General features: G+C 53.9%; 9 protein-coding genes across 9 annotated transcripts; 5 read left to right on the top strand and 4 right to left on the bottom strand.

Annotated features, from left to right (window-relative positions):
* Positions 1–741: 741 nt before the first annotated feature.
* LRP88_06747 (uncharacterized protein) lies at positions 742–2,628 on the top strand (the record flags this gene model as incomplete). Its single annotated transcript, XM_083243285.1, has 8 exons — positions 742–838; positions 891–1,129; positions 1,293–1,358; positions 1,409–1,552; positions 1,605–2,030; positions 2,083–2,248; positions 2,299–2,344; positions 2,430–2,628. The coding sequence occupies 8 exons, from the start codon at positions 742–744 to the stop codon at positions 2,626–2,628; spliced, it is 1,383 nt and encodes a 460-aa protein (XP_083100509.1).
* Positions 2,629–2,751: 123 nt separating this feature from the next.
* On the bottom strand, positions 2,752–3,744 carry LRP88_06746 (ATP11 protein-domain-containing protein; the record flags this gene model as incomplete). Its single annotated transcript, XM_083243284.1, has 1 exon — positions 2,752–3,744. One exon carries the CDS (start codon positions 3,742–3,744, stop codon positions 2,752–2,754), a length of 993 nt encoding a protein of 330 aa, XP_083100508.1.
* Positions 3,745–4,310: 566 nt separating this feature from the next.
* On the top strand, positions 4,311–8,077 carry LRP88_06745 (Dos2-interacting transcription regulator of RNA-Pol-II-domain-containing protein; the record flags this gene model as incomplete). Its single annotated transcript, XM_083243283.1, has 7 exons — positions 4,311–4,398; positions 4,462–4,493; positions 4,580–4,587; positions 4,640–4,706; positions 4,757–5,338; positions 5,390–7,075; positions 7,130–8,077. The coding sequence occupies 7 exons, from the start codon at positions 4,311–4,313 to the stop codon at positions 8,075–8,077; spliced, it is 3,411 nt and encodes a 1,136-aa protein (XP_083100507.1).
* A 321-nt stretch (positions 8,078–8,398) lies between these two features.
* LRP88_06744 (signal peptidase complex subunit SPC2) lies at positions 8,399–9,200 on the bottom strand (the record flags this gene model as incomplete). Its single annotated transcript, XM_083243282.1, has 3 exons — positions 8,399–8,746; positions 8,800–9,083; positions 9,158–9,200. The coding sequence occupies 3 exons, from the start codon at positions 9,198–9,200 to the stop codon at positions 8,399–8,401; spliced, it is 675 nt and encodes a 224-aa protein (XP_083100506.1).
* Positions 9,201–9,594: 394 nt separating this feature from the next.
* LRP88_06743 (ER membrane complex subunit EMC3) lies at positions 9,595–10,541 on the top strand (the record flags this gene model as incomplete). Its single annotated transcript, XM_083243281.1, has 4 exons — positions 9,595–9,641; positions 9,700–10,094; positions 10,146–10,307; positions 10,366–10,541. The coding sequence occupies 4 exons, from the start codon at positions 9,595–9,597 to the stop codon at positions 10,539–10,541; spliced, it is 780 nt and encodes a 259-aa protein (XP_083100505.1).
* A 105-nt stretch (positions 10,542–10,646) lies between these two features.
* On the bottom strand, positions 10,647–11,401 carry LRP88_06742 (DNA-directed RNA polymerase III subunit RPC25; the record flags this gene model as incomplete). The annotated part of the gene is made up of 4 exons (XM_083243280.1): positions 10,647–10,866; positions 10,926–11,076; positions 11,129–11,333; positions 11,390–11,401. The coding sequence occupies 4 exons, from the start codon at positions 11,399–11,401 to the stop codon at positions 10,647–10,649; spliced, it is 588 nt and encodes a 195-aa protein (XP_083100504.1).
* A 764-nt stretch (positions 11,402–12,165) lies between these two features.
* Positions 12,166–14,030, top strand: LRP88_06741 (uncharacterized protein; the record flags this gene model as incomplete). Its single annotated transcript, XM_083243279.1, has 2 exons — positions 12,166–13,166; positions 13,214–14,030. 2 exons carry the CDS (start codon positions 12,166–12,168, stop codon positions 14,028–14,030), a joined length of 1,818 nt encoding a protein of 605 aa, XP_083100503.1.
* Positions 14,031–15,315: 1,285 nt separating this feature from the next.
* Positions 15,316–16,533, bottom strand: LRP88_06740 (uncharacterized protein; the record flags this gene model as incomplete). Its single annotated transcript, XM_083243278.1, has 1 exon — positions 15,316–16,533. The coding sequence occupies one exon, from the start codon at positions 16,531–16,533 to the stop codon at positions 15,316–15,318; it is 1,218 nt and encodes a 405-aa protein (XP_083100502.1).
* An 898-nt stretch (positions 16,534–17,431) lies between these two features.
* Positions 17,432–17,823, top strand: LRP88_06739 (ribosomal protein P2; the record flags this gene model as incomplete). Its single annotated transcript, XM_083243277.1, has 2 exons — positions 17,432–17,590; positions 17,650–17,823. The coding sequence occupies 2 exons, from the start codon at positions 17,432–17,434 to the stop codon at positions 17,821–17,823; spliced, it is 333 nt and encodes a 110-aa protein (XP_083100501.1).
* Positions 17,824–18,346: the final 523 nt, after the last annotated feature.

Raw genomic sequence — 18,346 nt, 5'->3', positions numbered from 1 at the left:
ACCTACATAAACGACACGCATAATTATACACGAGAAACGCTGGATGATGGAAAAGAAGGATAGAGACATTGTCTTTTGCTGATAGCTCCGACTGACTTTTTGTTAACATCACTGCCTTGGCCTCGAGTTTGGAGTTTGAGCGACGGTGTTGTTACGGGAGTTAGAGGAGGATATAACATATTAATGTACCTAGACTATTGCTATTCATATAGATTCATCAATTCAGCATGTACTACCTATGCCAAGAGCCTGATAAGCTCGTTCGGTGACACAATAAGCCATGGCGTTTCCTATATCCACGGACTCGGGCCACGAAACGGTCGAACACAAAAACGGCAACGGCCATCGAGTCGATCTCTCCAACCGTCCCAAAGTCAAATTCCGCATCAGCCAAGACCTCTCCTCCCCCGCGCAAGCTCAGTTCCCCGCGTACACCAGCACACCACCCCGGTCTGGATCCTCCGGAGAGGGACAAGACCTCGCATCAGGAAAAGCCACCCTGGGAAGCAGGGGGCTTCGTTGGCTAGGGGCGGTTAGATGGAAGCTGAGGGGATCGTCATGTGGTCTTGGGAGGCGTAAACTCTGGGGTTGGTGGTGCGACTTGGGCTTGGAGGATGTGACATAAGATGGGAACGAGCTGCTTTGTGATGCTTCCTGGTTCTATGGCCCTGCATCTTGAACTGCCATTTTCTTTGAGGCAAGAAACCAACTTGTTCATCCGTCGATCCCGGATTGCCCACCATGCCATACTCATCACTGTTCGCAGACGTCGATATCCCTCTTGTCGACGTCTGGAACCTATATATGGAGCGTTCTCGCGATTTCCCTGATGATCATCGTTTGTATTCCGTACGATTTAATCGAGACAGTAAAGCTGACACCTTGCACAGCAATCCTCATCGACGGCGACACAAACCGCTCCTACACCTTCGCTCAGATCCGCGATCTCTCTGCCGCCTTTGGCCGAGGCCTCCGACACACCTTTGACTGGCAAAAAGGCGACGTCCTAGCTTTCTTCGCCCCAAACCACATCGACACTGCCGTCGTGAACCTCGGCGTCCTCTGGGCTGGTGGCGTCGCAAGCCCCGCGAACCCGACTTACACGGCCGAAGAGCTCGCAAGCCAGCTCGTCGACGCGCGGGCCCAGGCGCTCGTGACGCACAAAGCGTTTCTTCAGACCGCATGCAAGGCGGCTGAGCTGGCGGGCCTCAAGCCCGAGAGGATCATACTTCTTGGCGATGGGAAGGATGATGCTGGGAGGTTTAGACATTGGACCGAGGTGACGGACAAAGGTGCCTGGTTCAAACCCAAGAAACCGACAATTGATCCGCAAAAGGACCTTGCGTATTTATCATACAGCTCGGTAAGTGAATACTTCGTAGACAGTGAGAAAATACTAATGACTTAGGGAACAATGGGACTTCCGAAAGGTGTCATGTTGACGCACTACAACATGGTTGCCAACGCTTGTCAGTTTGACAAGTTTGACCTGAAGCTTCTGAACTGGGAGTTGGATGCTCAACTAGGAGTATTGCCATTCTTCCATATATACGTGAGTTGTGCCCTATGGGGAGGGAGGGAGAATAGTACTGATCTCACTCCAGGGCCTCGGCGTCGTTCTCAACGTCAGCCTGCTCTCGGGCGCAAAGTGCGTCGTCATGGCAAAGTTCGACCTTGCGCAGGCCTGCCAGCTCATTCAAGACCATCGCCTGACTTTTGTATACGTGCCGCCACCGATTATCCTGGCTTTGGGAAAGCACCCCTTAGTATCACAGTACGATCTCTCGTCTCTGCGCTTCGTCAACTCAGCTGCTGCGCCCCTGAGTCGAGATCTGGTGGATGCAGTATGGGATCGTCTGGGAGTCATGGTAAAGCAGGGCTATGGATTGACAGAGACGAGTCCTGCAGTTTCGGTACAGATGTTTGATGAGTGGAGGCGGTATCTTGGGTCAGTCGGGAGACTGGTTCCTAATATGCAGGCCAAGGTTGTTGATCCTGAAGGAAAGGAACTGCCACCAAACGAGGTATGTGTTGCTTTTTGCCGTACGTACAAGATTTTTAACGTAATTATAGTCCGGTGAGCTGCTCCTGAAAGGCCCAAACGTCTTCCAAGGCTACTGGAGTAGACCTGAGCTCAACAAGGAGACGTTTACCGAGGACGGCTGGTTCAAGACTGGCGATGTCATGTACATTGACACCAGTGGAAACCTGTTTATAACAGACCGTATCAAGGAGCTCATTAAGTACAGTACGTACAATGAATCCGCGTGCACCATTCTTACTGACAGCTTGACAGAGGGTTTCCAAGTCGCACCAGCCGAGCTAGAAGCCAAGCTCATCGGCCGTAAGGATATCGCAGACGTTTGCGTTATTGGAGTCTGGAACGAAGATGAGCAGACTGAAGCTCCTCGTGCATATGTCGTGCCTAGCGCTGGCGTGGATGGGAGCGAGGAACTGGCAGCAGATATTATCGAGTGGTTGGGTAGCCGAGTCGGCCCCTCTAAGCGGTTGCGCGGAGGCGTCAGATTCGTCAAAGAGATCCCCAAGTCACCATCCGGCAAGATTCTGAGGCGGATATTGAGGGATCAGATGAACAAGGAAGAAGGGGGACCAAAGGCCAAGCTGTAGGGTGGGAGTATCGTTACTTATTTTGTACAATATGCTTTGTATCTTACATGAGGTATGGCTCTGTTATTCCACCTCTATACAATCAAACATGTCAATCATGCCATCCTGTTTCACATCCTTTGATTAACCCATTCGCTCAGCTTCCTCCATCAGCTTCTCGACGCTGAACCTCGAGTCGCCAGCCGCAAACCAGTCCAGAAGCTTCTTTCGCTCTTGAGCCCTCTCCTTGCGCTCACCGTCCAGCTCAACACCCTCACCCTCCCAGCCGCCGTAGAATCGCTGCAGGCACATGACCAACCACCTGGCGTTCTCGGGCTTGATGCCCCGATCCTCGACGACCTGGCCCTGCATCAGGACCATGCCTCGCTCATCGGCAAGGTCCAGGTGGTGCGTGATGGTTGTGTGTGGCTGCGCAAACTCACCCCGGGTCTTGTACTCGGCGAGCTGGGTGAAAAGGACGGTGCTTGTCTTAGACGCAGCGTCAAACGTCCATTGGAGGAAGTGAATCTCGGCGCCCTGCGTCGGGTGTGGCACCGGGAGGACGAATTGGGGCGCATTTTGCGCAGCCTCCTCCATGATCTTGTATGTCGAGGACGGGATCACTGCGCAGATGGCGTTCTCGTTGGAGGCGTGTCGCAGGCGCCAAATGGCAGTGAGCTCCTTGTCGGGAAGCTCTCGCGCCTTGGGGAGGTCGATGATGTCATTGAGGGTCTTGACGGCGGTCTTGTCAGCTCCCGTAGGAGGCGCCCTCGGAGCCTCGCGCTCTTCTGTAGGCTCGATCTGACCGGGCGGGAGGTCCTTGTTCGGCTGGATGGTCGGGGTGTCGGGAGCTTGGGGGATGGTTCCAGGAGGATGCTCCACGGCATCCCTGCGGCGCTCGGCGTCGATCTTCTCGGCGTAGGCAGCTTTGAGCTGGTCAATGCTCTCGTGGCCCTCCTGCTGGGCCTTTTGGTTGAGCTTCTCGCGGTACTTTTCGAGGACGGCCTGCGGTGGCTGTGTGGTTGCGAGGAAGCGGATGTCGTGAACTTGAGCCCATCGGCGTTGGTTGACGGCTTGTGTCGCGCGTAGGGGAGCGGCTACGAGCCGGCGAAGAGCGGGAATTCGTAGTGAAGCCATGGTGATGAGTTGATATTATCGTCCTTGGACGTACCAGCTCCAATTGGATATCGTAGTCTGATGTCGTCGCAAGGTGAAGAGGAAGAGCTTATGGAGTCGTGACGGAAAGATTTGGTAGGACAGGGTTAAACCACTGAATTCCGGGACCTTCGAGCTCTGTCGTCACTAAAACCGGCAATAGTGGGGGCGGGCGTTTATCGATTCTCTCAGTTTGAGGAGCGTCCGGCTTCGGAGTTTGGAGGATGACAAAGTCGCCTCTAACAATTGGACCAAATTGATAGTCCATCTTTGAACTCATTGAATCGGAACTAGACGCTTTCAGTTCCCTCAAGATCTTTTTATCAATCCTCTCACCCGCCGCATTCTCCTTCACTAGCAATCCGAAAGCGTCTTGTACCCCGCCATCAAAATTCACCGCCTTTGGTGGGCATCAACTTTCTGCCGCCCTCTACCACAACCCGAGCACCGAGGACTCGAGTCTCCCAAGTCCAAGCGATAGGTCCTGAACTTGCATCGTCGCATCTGCATACGCTAGAGTACGATCGAAAGTCTCATCCCTGCTCGCCATGGCGGATTTCAGGCAGTGGGCCCTCGAGTTTGTCCTGGCCGATGATGAGGGGCGACAGACGGCCATCGCTCAGAAGGCTGCCAATGGTACTTATTCTCCGAACATGTTTATTGCTTCCCTGAGGGATCTTCTCTGACTTTATGCTGTAGAGATTCAAACTGCACCTGCCGACTCAAACCCAGTAGCACGATGGGTAGAAGCCGTGCAACCATGGATGCCAGGGAGTGGTCATGAAGCCGAAGATGAGACACCAGACTGGACTGCTAGAGCGAAGGGTAGGTTAGGAACGCCACTGGATGTCATGTTTGCTAATTATAACACTTGTAGCTCTGGAATTTCTCTCTCGAACTTTGGACTTTCTGAGCAAGGACGTCTTGAAGCCAAGTCAAGGTATGTAGCATGCGTCTTATACACCCACATCCTGGCTGACAACTCGTAGTAAAGTTGCTGGTTAGCTTCTTTGGTGCCATGTTCGAGGTTGATCACAAAGCTGGCATTATGCCCTCTGCCACTGCTCTAACCCGAATAGCGGCCATGAAGTCATTCCAGCGCCATAGCGGAAACGAGATTATCCAAAGGATCTCTGCCCTGCGAGACGACTTTCCTCGTCAGGTATCCAAAACTCGACTTGCCATCTACGAGCTCATTCGACTACTCATGTCTACCCCTGAAGTTGCCGGTGATCTGCAGCATCGACATGGCTCATCTGCTGGCTTCATGATTGACCTCCTGCAGCTCTGCCGGAGTGAGAGGGATCCCGAGTGTTTGATGGTCTGGTTCGACATTCTGCGAATATTCCTGTCCGAATATTCGCCCTCAAAGGAGGTTTTGGAGGAGGTCTATGGTGCTTTCAAGCCGTATTTCCCGATCTCCCTTCCTCGAGCATCACAGGTTGCCATTACCCCTGAAGACCTGAAGTTGCAGCTACGGAAGTGCTTCTCATCTACCCACTTGCTAGCTGACCACGTGTTTCCATTCCTTCTTGGAAAGTTGGACCAGGGTGATGCTGTGACTGTTAATGTCAAGGTGAGAACTACAATGGCCTTTTGGAGAGTTGCCCTCACTAACCGCCAATAGGTTGATATCCTCAAAACCATTCGCGCCTGTTTGGACGAGTACACCCACCCCGAACAGTCTGTCGCCCCTTACTGTGGCAGACTTTGGGGAAGTCTCAAGTACGAGGTCCGAAATGGAGAGATTGAAGACACCATCTGGGGTACCTTGGAAGTCCTCAAGTCTCTTACCAATAGACTTAAGGGCGATGACCTCCGTGACTATACCCTTTCAGTCACAAGAGATTGCGTCGCAGATCTTGCTACCACCATGTATGCCTCATCTGCCGGCAGACTCTTGGTCAGCGTCTTGAGCGCCAAGCCCAGTGCTTTTGTCTTGATGGCCGCTCCAGTCATGACACACATCAAGGAGAACCTGCGGCATCCAAAAGCTCCTGTGCACAGCCAGGATCTACTCAAAGTTCTCCATGTTGTCTTGGAGACTCGACTTCTGCTTGTCGATTCAGACATGACTGCAGAGGAACGAGAAGATTTTGCTGCTATTGATGCCTTCTTCAAGTCGCTTTACGACGAGGTTTTCAAGAAGACGGTTAATCTTGGTTCAAAGTCGGACGCCTCCTACGACGATATCAAGATTGCGTCTCAGGCAGTTCAGGGGGCTGGAGCTTTGCTATGCCAAAGGCCAGCCAAGTCACTTGTTGCGGCCGAGGATGCTGCAGACACTGGCTCTGAGCGACTTCTTCCCGAGGCAACGTGTTCAGAAATCTGCGAGTCACTCTTCACCATCCTGACGAAATCCGGCCCAGGATATCCCCGGTCAGCTGGTGGTGACGAGCTTATCAATGATACTACTAAGGCCCTACAACGTGCAATTCGTCTGTACCCTAAGGGCTTCAACCCCCTGGTTGACCAGGCCATGGCCATTATTCGACTCAGTTGGCGAAGTGGAGGAGTAGACGAAGCATCTGAGACTATCACAGCCTTCGGAGCTCACATTGCCTTTGTGGGATCCTCAGAGCTACCGTCAACCCCCAGGAACGGATTCGACCACTTCATATACTCCATTCGATCGTTCCTTTCGGAGCTTTTCAACGCTCTCGAGGCGAAGGCCGACCCTCAGATCTGGTGCGCTTTGGCGGCGACAGTTCAATCTATAATCCGACACTTCAATGATGCTTGCCTGGCACAAAACCCACGGAAAGACCTCGACCTTGAGAATGAACCCTTACAAAGGGTTAGTGCCGTTTATCCCGAGCTGGATCAGCTCGGTGGAGAGAAGCAAGTCGAAACTTCTATGGGCTACCACTCTCAAGTTCCGCAATCATCGTCTGTTGACGAGATTAGACGCGAGTTCCTACTTGTCAGTCTCTTCATTTCTCGACAACTTTACCGCAGGGCCACCAAGGTCGTCGACTCGCATCCTCAAACCGGCAAAGCGGCGCTTACCCTGAGTGACGTTTTTACTGGCGTGGACCAGGCCGCTGGACATCAATACCTCCATTTGATCTCCACCTTGGCGGGCTTTGTGGTCCATGAGTTCAGCGAGTCTCAGCAGACTGCACTGAAAGTTGAGGCGTTCGCTATTGGCCTCTTCCGTGATGATTCTATAACCGTCCCTCAAAAGACATCAGAGGAGCAATTGCCCGGTAGTGAAACCGGGTCATCATGGAGTTGGTTAGCATCAGAAGCTCCCAATGTCCTGTCTCTTGGTATACTGCAAGCGCTACAGCCGTCTGCAGTAACAAGACTTGTATGTCTCTCCTGTTCAAGTATTATATCATGACTTTGCTAACTGGGACTATAGTTTGAGACAGGAGTCGCACAAGAGCTGATCCTCAGCGGATTCGTGGCAAACTCCAACCCAAGCAGACCGATTACGCTATCCATTCTCACCATCCTGGCCAACAAGTACAAGATCGAGACGTTGCCCAGCCTTGTAGCTGCGCTTGAACAGCTCACATCGAGCTTGCTTCTAGCTTCTTCCTCTGAGGATGATGCATCCCGCTTAGAGAAGATCACCTCGGTCTATGCCCTTGCCGCAGGAATGGTACGGCGATACAGCGGCAAGGAAGCAAAACCACTTCTCCAACTGATCAAAGACTCGCCAAAGGATGCCAAACTCGGCTCTGAACTTGCAAGGCGGCTCGAAGTCATCGTGGTTCCCCAGCAACCACTAACCAAGGAGAACTACGCTATTGTCAAGCCTCTATGGGTGCAGAAAGTGTACTTTGAACTGGTCAGCCCCATGCTGCAGGCCGCTACCGGACAAGACGCCGGGGTGCAAGACCAGCAGATCAAGTCAAACTACAGCACTGGAGTTCTCCTCATCGTTAAGCATATGAACTTCCCGATCTACGAGGCGGATGCGGATAAAATTCTTCGCATCTCTATTGCCGTTGCGCAGAACAGCGACATCGGTCCTGAGACCAAGGCTGCTCTTGATGTGCTCAAGAACACACTTATTGAGGCCCCTGAGGAGGGCAAGGGGCACCTCCGAAGCATCATCAAGATCTGCACAAGAGTCTTCTCGCATAAGTCCTCTACTGCGAGTGTTGATGCCGAGACAGAGGGCGCTTGCGGTAAGCTTGCTCTAGAGATTGTGGGAGGTCTACCACGCATGTACGAGTCTCAGCATCTGTTACCGCACGCACCTCAGGTGCAGCGAGAACTGACAATGGTCTGTGGACATCGTGTGCGAGAAGTGAGAAAGACGGCACGGCTGGCGAGAGTGGCATGGGCGGATCTCAAGTGAGCGAACTCGGCGTTTTCAAGCATTGGGCTTCTGGATGGATGGGAGCCCGGATATAGAGGTTATATACGGCGTTGACATTCAATCTTGCATGTTGGCCGTCGCAAGATGGCTAGATGAATGCCCATGACGTTGAAATCCTTGAACATGAACAAGGTGCTGCAGTGACTCTGATAATATCACCTAGGATACAACGAGTTTGTCCTTGAGTTTTCACTTCCTCTCTTCAACATGGTATCAAGACACGATCCTCTCTGAACGCCGGATTAAAAACGAACAGCCAATCCCAACTTCTTACACATTTCGATATCCCCGACTCTCTTCCTACGCCTTGCGTCGCTGCTTGCCTCCCTTCTTTCCGGCATCGGCTGCCGTCGAGCTACCCTCGGCAACACCCGCGTTGGCGGCAAGAACGGCGTCGAGTACATCAGGGCTAGCATTAAGGAGATCTTGCGAGACAGTGACGCGCTTGGGATCACGCTTTCCGATCAGGGGAACCGAGGTGGCGAGCAGCTCCTGGAAGGGGATTGCGACGAACTGGCCCGTCTCGTCAAACCAGCCGGTGAAGGGCTTGGAGAGCTTGAGAACCGAAGACTTGGAGTTGTTGTCGGTGACGGTGATGACAAGGTTGTAAATAGGGACGTTCTTCTTGGTCGAGCTGCTGATCGAGATCTAGGGGAGGACCTATTAGAAGAGGTATGCGAATGGCAGGGGGATAGCCGTACCTTCTCGCCGGACGGCGACGTGCCCTCATAAATGACACCCTTCTCACGGAAAGTGATCCATAGTGTCAAGGCAGTGTTGACTAGAGTGTAGACTGCGACGGCAGCAGCTGTAAAGTGCTTGGTGTTCTCGAAGCCAAGCTTGTAGTCCCAAAGAAAACAAGCGGCGGCGATGCCAAAGGCGCTGTAACCGAGGGCGAGACGAACATCGGTGAGGGTATGCGACTGTCGGAACTTGAGAGAGTTGAGGTAGTTGGGAATGGCGTCGTCAGATGTGTTCTTGAGGTCTGTCGTTCGCGAGGGCCACCGTGTCAGAAGAGATGATCGTGAATGGAACATGGGATAACTGGAGCGCGTTTACCTGCAAGGTTGTAGACCGAAATCTTTTCCGCTGCGTTGGCCATGGTGGGCTAGAGGCCAGAAACGGCACGTATATCGGAGATTGGGGTGTTGCTGTTTGTTGCGAACGAAGAGCCGTTGAAGTTGGCTGTATGTAAGTGCAACTTCAGCTTGCCCATCCATCCATCATGGGGGTTCGGCTGCCGTGGGGCTTAAGCATGTGGGATAGCTGTCCCTTCAAAGAGAGCTTGGCCAATAAGAGGCCAGAATTAGCGCCAGATGTGGCTTAACCGCCCGCCGGCATGGTCTGAGCTCCACCATTTTGTGGCGCATTAGAGACGCCATGGATCGTGGCTATTTGGCGACTTGGACCTCACAACCTCCAACAGCTTCATCGCAACACGACGTCAACCTCTCCCCCTCTGCCTCACCAATTGCGCGCCCTCGACTGTCAACACCATGGTGCAAGTTCCGGTCCAGACCCTTCACAGGGACCCCCAGTTATTGTACGCACAGCTTCGAAAGCTCCCCCTCGCACGCCAATTGCTGACCTGAAGCTCCCAGCTACTGGATCCTCATCCCCATCACCATCGTCATGGTCCTGACTGGTGTCCTCCGCCACTACGCATCCGTCCTTATGGCAACCGCGCCTAAGAAGCAGGACAACAAGGCCATGCGTGAGCAGCGGTCCCTTGCCCGCGGCGTCGCTCTGCGCTCCAACCACCACGCCCTCTCCCAGAAGGCCTTTGAGGCTCGCCGTGATGTTCTGACCGCTGGCTTCGAGTCTGGAGCGTACCTGAAGGAGCCCGACCGCAAGGGCCAGCCTCCCGCGAACCCCCTGACCGATCCCAGTGCCATGGACGGTATGATGGGCATGATGAAGAACAACATGGCTATGATCATTCCCAACACCCTCATCATGAGCTGGATCAACGCCTTCTTCAGCGGCTACGTTATCAGTACGTCCCTCTGCCATTGATTTGAGGAGAGAAATTGTCTAACTTTGGTAGTGAAATTGCCCTTCCCCATCACCATCAAGTTCAAGAGCATGCTGCAGGCTGGTGTGCAGACCAAGGAGATGGACCCCCGATGGATGTCCAGCATCAGCTGGTACTTCCTTTGCATCTTTGGTCTTCAGTTTGTCTACGTCTTTCTCCTTGGCAGCGACAACGGTAAGTGTCTATCCATAGTCCACTCAACCATTGAGACACAATAACTAACGCAATACAGCTGCCAGCCAGGTCGCCCAGCAGATGCAGGCGCAGCAGATGGCTAATCCCATGGCTGGCCCCGGTCAGGACCCCCACAAGCAGTTCAAGGCCGAGGCTGAGAACCTGGCTGTCGTCGAGCACTACTCGGTCCTGGACGATGTTGAGGAGCGTTTCTTGGCGGGTATCAAATCGTAGATTCATAGAACGAGCAATATACATACGCCGACAGACGCCGTGGCACATTTTCCTTGGCCCCTAATCTCTATCCTCGGTCCCTTCTCGTATCCAATTCTATCACTACTAGTCCCACCAGAGGCACAGGCCCAGTCCATCAGCAATCATGCTGCCCTTGATCCTGTATGGTGCCGTAGCCTCCGTTTCTTCTTGCTTTTTTGGTCCAGCAGGCGCTTGGTCGTGCCACTCCTCGTCGATAACCTGAAACCGGACCATTTCGTGCATTTCATAAATGAGGCGTTGTTCTTCATCAACGTTCCAGACCCAGAGTTGATGGCTGTGGCTACTGTAGGCAATTGTCAGTGCCTGTCGGTCAATGATTCATCCAGCAACGGAAATACGCACAACTCGGCCCCCGGGGGCAAATACTCATACGACACAAAGATGTCGGCAAAGAAATCCGTTTGCAAGTGGATGCCTTCAGGTGTAGAGGTTGATATTCTGGCCATCATGACCTCACCCTTGAAGGGACGGAAAACCACCATGCGGAACTCGACTAGGGATTGCGCTTGATCAGCTACCATGATCACCAGGAGTCAAAGGTCAACATGACAAACCATTGACATTGACCAGGCCGGTGCCATGGCCGATGAGTCCCTCTGAGGCCCATTGCAGGTCATACAAGCATATGCAGAGGCCGATTTTCTGAATGACCTTGTTGGAGTATTTTGCGTTGATATTGTCCTCAATGGCTTCCTTGCTCCGCTTGGAGAAGTCTGCCGGCGCAATCTGCACCAAGTCGGCGATTTTGGTCTGAGAGTGTCAGTCACGGTTTCACTGGGATGACGCTTGGTGGGGGTGCAACCTACCAGGATGAACATGCTGATAGCACGTGGGACTCACTCTAGAGTCACTGTCAGTATCGGGACTTTCTAATATCTTGCTCTAAAGCATCGAAATATTTGTCAAGTGTCATAAGAAAGAGGTTCTTCGTCCCATGGGTGTCTCAGTGATCCAAACACTTTGAGTGGTTGACTGCACCAAAGAAACGGCCTTGGTCGCGGCAGAAAAAGAATGCCGCTGGCGCTAACCCTCTTGGAGCTAGCTCCCTCGCAGTCCCCGCCTCACCGCCTGCCAGAAATGGGCCGACCCACTAGCTGCGATGGCGGTGTGCAGATAATTTCCAACAGCTTGTCGCAGTGGGCTTTTGGGGAAGGAGGGAGCTTTCACACTGCTCCGTCTCGGCCGTCATCGTGCCTTCCTTCTTTCTAGAGACGACGGGAATCAAACAAGCAGCTACGACCCTTCTCGGCTGCTGCCTTTTCTGAATTTCGGCGTTTGAACTATATTTATTCTCTTCCTCTCTCTTCTCGGCGCTTATTTTGATCTCTCTTCCTTCTTCAACTCTACTGTGTGTAACCTTTTCGTTCTGCAGCCTCCGCGAACCCTTTTCCCACTCGACACGTCGACCACGAAATCTCCCATCGAGAAGCTATAAACACGCCCGAATCTTCCATCCCAACGAAGCAACGAACCATCGTGTGTCCTCGCTTGAGACATTATCGGCGAGGTCAAATACCACCAGCGCAGACCTTCCCTCCGCCCGCTAGATCCGAAATCCCTTCATCCAGCAACAACTTCCATCATGTCAGGCTACGGTTACGGCCCTCCTCCCCCGCCGCCATCGGCTTCTGCTCCCCCAAGTTATGGGCCCCCAGCACCATCCTACCCCCAGCATGGCCAGGGCCGAGGCGGCTCGCATCATGGTAGAGGAGGACGCGGCGGCCATTACAATGGAGGTCGCGGTGATTACCACGGATCACCCCAAGGTCACTATGAGTACAGTGGTCAACCCTACCCTCCCCATCACAATGCTCCTCCATATGGAGGCTCTCACCCGCCGGCTGGAAGCTATCCACCGCCGCAGCCCCAATGGGGACCTGAACATGGCCATCCTCCACCTCACGGGCATTCGCCCGCTCCCATGTCTTCCAACAACTACCACCCTAACTACGCTCCCCAGCCCTACCCTCCTTCTCAGTACCCGCAGCAGCCTCCGTACGGCGGTCCCCAGCCATACCCTTATCAAGGCCCTCCTCCCCCTCCTAACCAATCCCAGTGGGGTGGTCAAGGACAACCGCCTCAGAACCACTACGGCAATGGCAGGCCACGAGGTGGCTATAGTGACCGTGGCGGACCGAAGCCTCCAATGAACGGCCCCATTCGCCCTGGGTATGAGCATGAAGGAATGGCACCACCTGTTAACGGTTATGGCCAGCCATATCCTCACGATCCTCGGGCACCTCCTTACCCCCCAGCGCAATACCCGTACCCTGGCCCTCCTCCACCTCCTGGACCACCTCACCAGGATGGCTACTATGGCCATAATCGCCGCGGCCGAGGTGGCTTTAGAGATGGGAACTCTCGAGGACGTGGAGGCTACCACGGAAACGACAAGTCCCGCCATCACAACAAGTCTGGCCACAATGACTCCAACCACAGCAAGCCTGAACCTCCTACCTTGGGTAAGAAGAAGAAGCGGAAGATGAACACGTTGGGTTTGACTCCTGGAATGGACTCGGAGTCTGAGGACGACGAGGGAGAAGAGAAGATCTTGACCGAATTGATCGGGCAAGAGACCATCCAGTAAGTGGCCAAGCCATTTCCCACTGACCCCTCCTAACTCTTTGCAGGATCCAAGATGTCGCGGCGTTCTTGGCGGAACGAAAGAAGCATTTCCCTACAAAGGCCCGTGTTGAGGCTAAGAAGGCTGCCGAGCTGGCACAAAACGGCGAAGACAAGGCTTCCTCGCTGGAGAAACAGGCCGACAAGCTCCGGCGACAGCTTCGCAAGGTTGAGTCGTCGATCAAGCGAAAACGTGAACAAGGGGATGAGGGTGATGAGATGAGAGATCCGTCCGAAGAGTCTTCAGATGACGAGCCAGAAGTCATGTCTACTCGTTCCCACGTCGCTCCTCCGCCTCCTCCTCCCGCAAAGAAAGCCGACGTTTCCAAACACTGCAAATATTATTCCACTGGTGGAACATGCGGCAAGAAGGGCAAGTGCCGCTTCGTTCATGATCCCGAGGTCCGAGAGGCCGCCATGAAGGAACGCGAGGCCAACAATGGACGTCTGACTATTCAGCAACGCTTGATTCTCAACGACAAGGAGCAAGAAGACCTCACAGTCCTTCAGTCCATCGATTACCTCCGGAAGAAGGGAGCGATAGAAGCGGTCGAGCCATCCGAGGTCAAGGACGAAGGCACCAAGAAGGTCAAGGCCGAGCTTCCCGCGCAACCTCCTCCATCCAGTTTGCTCCCCGATGCCCCGGCTTCCCTCCCTCCCCCTCCAGTCAAGCGGGAGCCTGCTTTGCCTCGTCGCAACCCACCACCTTCCATTGTTCCCGGCGACAACAACAGCAGCCAAGGAATCAAGCACTACCAAGGCTGGCTGCTGAGGCCTTATGGAAGCACCAACGGCAAGTCATCCAAGAGCGATGATCTACCGTGAGAGTCAAAGCCTACCATAATCAACTCTCAACCCGGACTTAGGACCATGTGGATGGCCTGCCAGGAGTCGTTTTCAAGTTCCGAAAATGGATAGTTACCCACGGATGGACGTTTCCTATCCTGCCCTTTTTGTTTGAATAGTGTATGAGTACGATAGTCGGTTACTGACTTGAGCTTAACGTGCGGGTTACTGCCTATAGTGGGCTCCGTGTCGAGGATCAAGTGCCTGAAGTCGGTTGTATCCGGGCGGCTGGAGCTTCAGTTTGGAGCCTTCCGGTGATTGACCCCCTTTGGTTTTCTTATCTGGGCCAATTTTTACGTTTGGGTTTTCTAGGCACAGGCGTTGAGCTAATCTCTGGTCACTAATGGCGTCTAGTTCCTAGACATGTTTGGAATGGGAAAACTACCTATGTTTGTGCTTTCACTGTGTCCTCTCCTGCTTATGAACGTGTGGATGAGATGCTTCCGGTGGGTAGTTGCAAAGTGGCGACTCGCACTGATGCGTGAAGACTTGACCAAGCGGAAATAACATGTCATACGCGAGTGCGTTACAAACTTGATACCATTATTGCTAAACAAAGAATTACATGAGGTGATAGACGACCAGTCTGCGGCTGTTGGTGGTGTTGAGAAGAGGCTCGAACACTTGTAACAAGAGAGTGGAGGGAGGCTTGGTTGGGAGCTCAGACAGACGCTGTAGCAGCTCAGCCCGTAGGGTTTTACAATTACGTCTAGACAAGATACCATTCTGAAGCGTCATCCAGTGTACGTGCCCGTACCTATCTACAGCCCCGTCCTCGCCAGTGTTCCCTTTGAAAAGCCACCCGTGATCCCCGATCTGGGTTCCCTTCCCCGTCCGAGCCCCCCGCCCCGTCTTGACCAAAACCATGCAGCCGCCCCCTTTAAGACTGTGCGATGAAAAAAATCAAAAAGGAGAAAAAGGGGAGGAAAGATGACAACTCCGTCGCTAATGTGGTCCCTTCTGCGTGTGGAATAGACGCGGCAAGGGAGAAAAAGCAGCAAGAAAAAAGCCGTTGTAGTAGGGGAGAGCAAGAAAAGCACATCTCATAAAACGCCTCCGTTTCCGAGTCCTCGACCGTTTCTCGCGTTGTTGTGAAGTATTGTTTTGGGTAGATAAGTGTGTCATGATTGAAGAACCAAAGACTGGAGTAGAGTATCTCGATCAAAAACCTCATCGAGATGTACCATGTGAGGCGTGAACGTTGCCTAATGGTCTTCCTGTCCAAGAGGTAACATCGATAGAAGATGTAACAAAAGAAGCTGGATCATCGACGTCGAGCGCGAAGTGCTTCCAAGGCTGCCTGACGCTTGCGCGCCTCCTTGTCGGCCTTGAGTTTCTTCTCAAGTCGCTCCTCTTCAATATCCTCACGGCGAGCAATCTGCTCTGCTCGGCGTTCTTCGATATCGAGCTCGTCCATACCGGCCTCCATGTCCGAGGACCCGTCAGACGCATAATCATATCGTGGTCCACCATCGTCCTCTTCCTCATCGTCGTAATCAATGAAATCGTCCATGTCTTCGTCGTACTCGTCTTCGAAACGTGACTTTGAACGTGCCGGACGAGGAGCCCGTGGAGCGCTGAGTAACGCTCCACCGCGAGGGGTATCCTTCTTCTTGGTGGCATTCCCGGGCCTCGGTCTTGCTGTGCCGGTGTATCCCGTGGTTGCCGTGACGGCCTTCTTCACCTTCTTTTCTTCCTCGGCAGCCGCTGCGGCTCTGCCAGAAGCCTTGCCTCCAGCCGCCTTGCCCCGTTCTGTCTTTGCCGGAGGCGGGGCCTTGCTATCACGGCCGTTACGTGGATCTCTGCTTTGTCCATTGACAGGTGTGCCATTCCGTTGGCCTGGCTTAGCCGTGCCGGAGTAGCCTGAAGGATGACCTGGCCTTGCCGGCTTCTTGGCGTCTCGAGGGTCCGCCTTCGCTGCCTTGGCCTCCTCCTTCTCCCTCTTGATATTGCCACCCTCCACCTTCTTGTGCTGGATCTTACCGACCTGACCCATCGTGGCCTGGGCCCGTTGAGCCCGAGCCAGAATCTCTGCGAAAGAACCCTTTTTCGGTGGTGCACCACGGGCGGCGGGAGGCGCGTTCGAGGGGCCGGGGGACGGCCTGCTGGGAGGGGTAGGCTTTGAGATCCTATTACCCCCGTTCATGGGTCTCGATGACAAAACATTGGGTTTCGAACCCCCGCCATTTATCGGATTTGATGGCCGCTGGGAAGGCGTCGGTCTGTCGAGTGGCCGTGATGGTTGAGTCGGTCTCGAGGATGTCTCGTTAGGGCGGGGTCTGGGCGGCTGCGATGTACGTGGTGCCACTGTGGTAGATAGCGTCGTGACTCGAGGCGCCTTGGGGACGAACGGGCGAATGTCATCGTCGGCCTTCCTCTTGGGCAGAGTGTTCGATTGTGCGAGGTTCTGTGCGGGGGACGGCGACGCCCCATCGTCGCCGCCGCTGATCTGGGCGAGGAGGTCTCCGATCTTGAAGGCCATGGTCAACGTTTTTTCCCTTGGGGTGCAAGATTGGCCACCGGGTCAGTTACTCACCGGCATCGCGTCAGAGATGAGCCAGAGAAGGGCTATATGTGGAGGAGATCCCTCAGAGTAAGAGAGGAGCAAGCAAGCTCGTGCGTGAATTGTGAGTCATTGAGCGGACGGCAAAGTTTGTCGGGCTCTTGCTCTTGTTTGCTGTCGTCAGGAACTTTGAAGTCTTGCAAACAATGTGAGACTCAAGTGTTCTTGGTGGCGGGAGGCGCAGAGGCGACAGATGGCTTGTTCGAGGTCGAATCCGCCCAAAACTTGCAACCAAGACACCTGGAGCTCAGGCGATCACAAAACTGCAAAGGGGAAAATCATACAGTTGCGTGAAGAACAAAGAATCAGTGACAGCCAACCTTTATGGGCGAAGGAGGAAATCAGGGAAAACGCCACACCGGAGCGCGGCGCCAGGACACGTGACCCATATCCCGGCACGAGGCAGGCTGCCGGTGTGGCGGTGCGCGCGATGGACGAACAGAGCGGGACCCGCGGACCACGGCAGGGGACTTTTTCCGAGCAGCCCACAGAACAGCAGAAGGCACAGGGGATCCCCGCAGCCCCGCCCTAAAAATTCGGCTAGCAGCCCACAGGATCAAAATTGGCCTTGAACTTCGTCACGCCGTGAACTTTTTCTACCTTGTCACACCGAAAACCATAACCAAAGGACTCGAAGGCTTCAGTCTCCGCCCAACTTGCGGTTAAATTGATTGATTTCTCGTGTTCTCCTCTGACTCCAGATGTAAGTATTTAATCCTGTTGAGCGCTGGTTCCCCGCCGTCGAGTTTTACTCTTGTCGCAAAGCGCAACTCCAAATCCACAACTCTAACGCGCTCGACCAGAAACCACATTCAAAATGAAGCACCTCGCAGCTTACCTTCTCCTCACCCTCGGCGGCAACGCCTCTCCCTCTGCCGCCGACATCAAGGCCGTTCTCGAGTCCGTCGGTATTGAGGCTGACGACTCCCGCCTCGAGACCCTGATCTCCGAGCTCAAGGGCAAGGACATCCAGGAGGTATGCCAACCCGATCTACAACACCATACGCACACAACATGCTAACAATTCTACTCTAGCTCATTGCTGAGGGCTCTGAGAAGCTCGCTTCCGTTCCCTCCGGCGGTGCTGGTGGTGCCGGTGCCGGTGGTGCTGCCGCCGGTGGTGCCGCCGCCGAGGAGGCCAAGGAGGAGGAGAAGGAGGAGGAGGCTGAGGAGTCCGACGAGGACATGGGCTTCGGTCTCTTCGACTAAGCGGTCTATCTATAAAGACTCGCACGGTTACGACACACGAATTTCGGAGAAGCTCACGCGCACAACGGGTTGTTGGTCGATTCCTACATGTCTTTTTTCGGCGTGCAAGGATTGGCTGCTCATGGCTGGATTGGGTCTCTCTAAGGATGGGATAGATACGGCATGGGGAATTAAAAAAGGCGGTTCGGCTCTTCGAATGTTTGGTCTCAATCCGTGAATGTCGTTGCGTATGTGGCATCCCTGCCATCCTTCCAGTCAAATTTGATCGCGAAAGTGTATCACCATCTAAGCCCCTCCATAAGGTATAGGGTTATCAACCTCTAATACACGACTGTCGCCGTCGCAACTTCACGGCGCCGTCGTGTTCCCATGCACACCCAAAACTCAACTTGAGTTTTCTAGCAACAACACAAGCAACGGGTCTCCCTGAAGCGCATGTGGTATTCAAACAGAGCTCGGTAATTTGTTAAGTCGTCTTTTGCCTCTTCGTGGTTGCTTGCGTGGGTGGATATTGCTGGCCCGA

Source organism: Fusarium phalaenopsidis (assembly GCF_050370095.1).
Source record: "Fusarium phalaenopsidis strain FUZ10S chromosome Unknown contig_32298, whole genome shotgun sequence".
NCBI classification, from domain to species: Eukaryota; Fungi; Ascomycota; class Sordariomycetes; order Hypocreales; family Nectriaceae; genus Fusarium; species Fusarium phalaenopsidis.
This window is presented reverse-complemented; position numbering and strand designations above follow the sequence as displayed.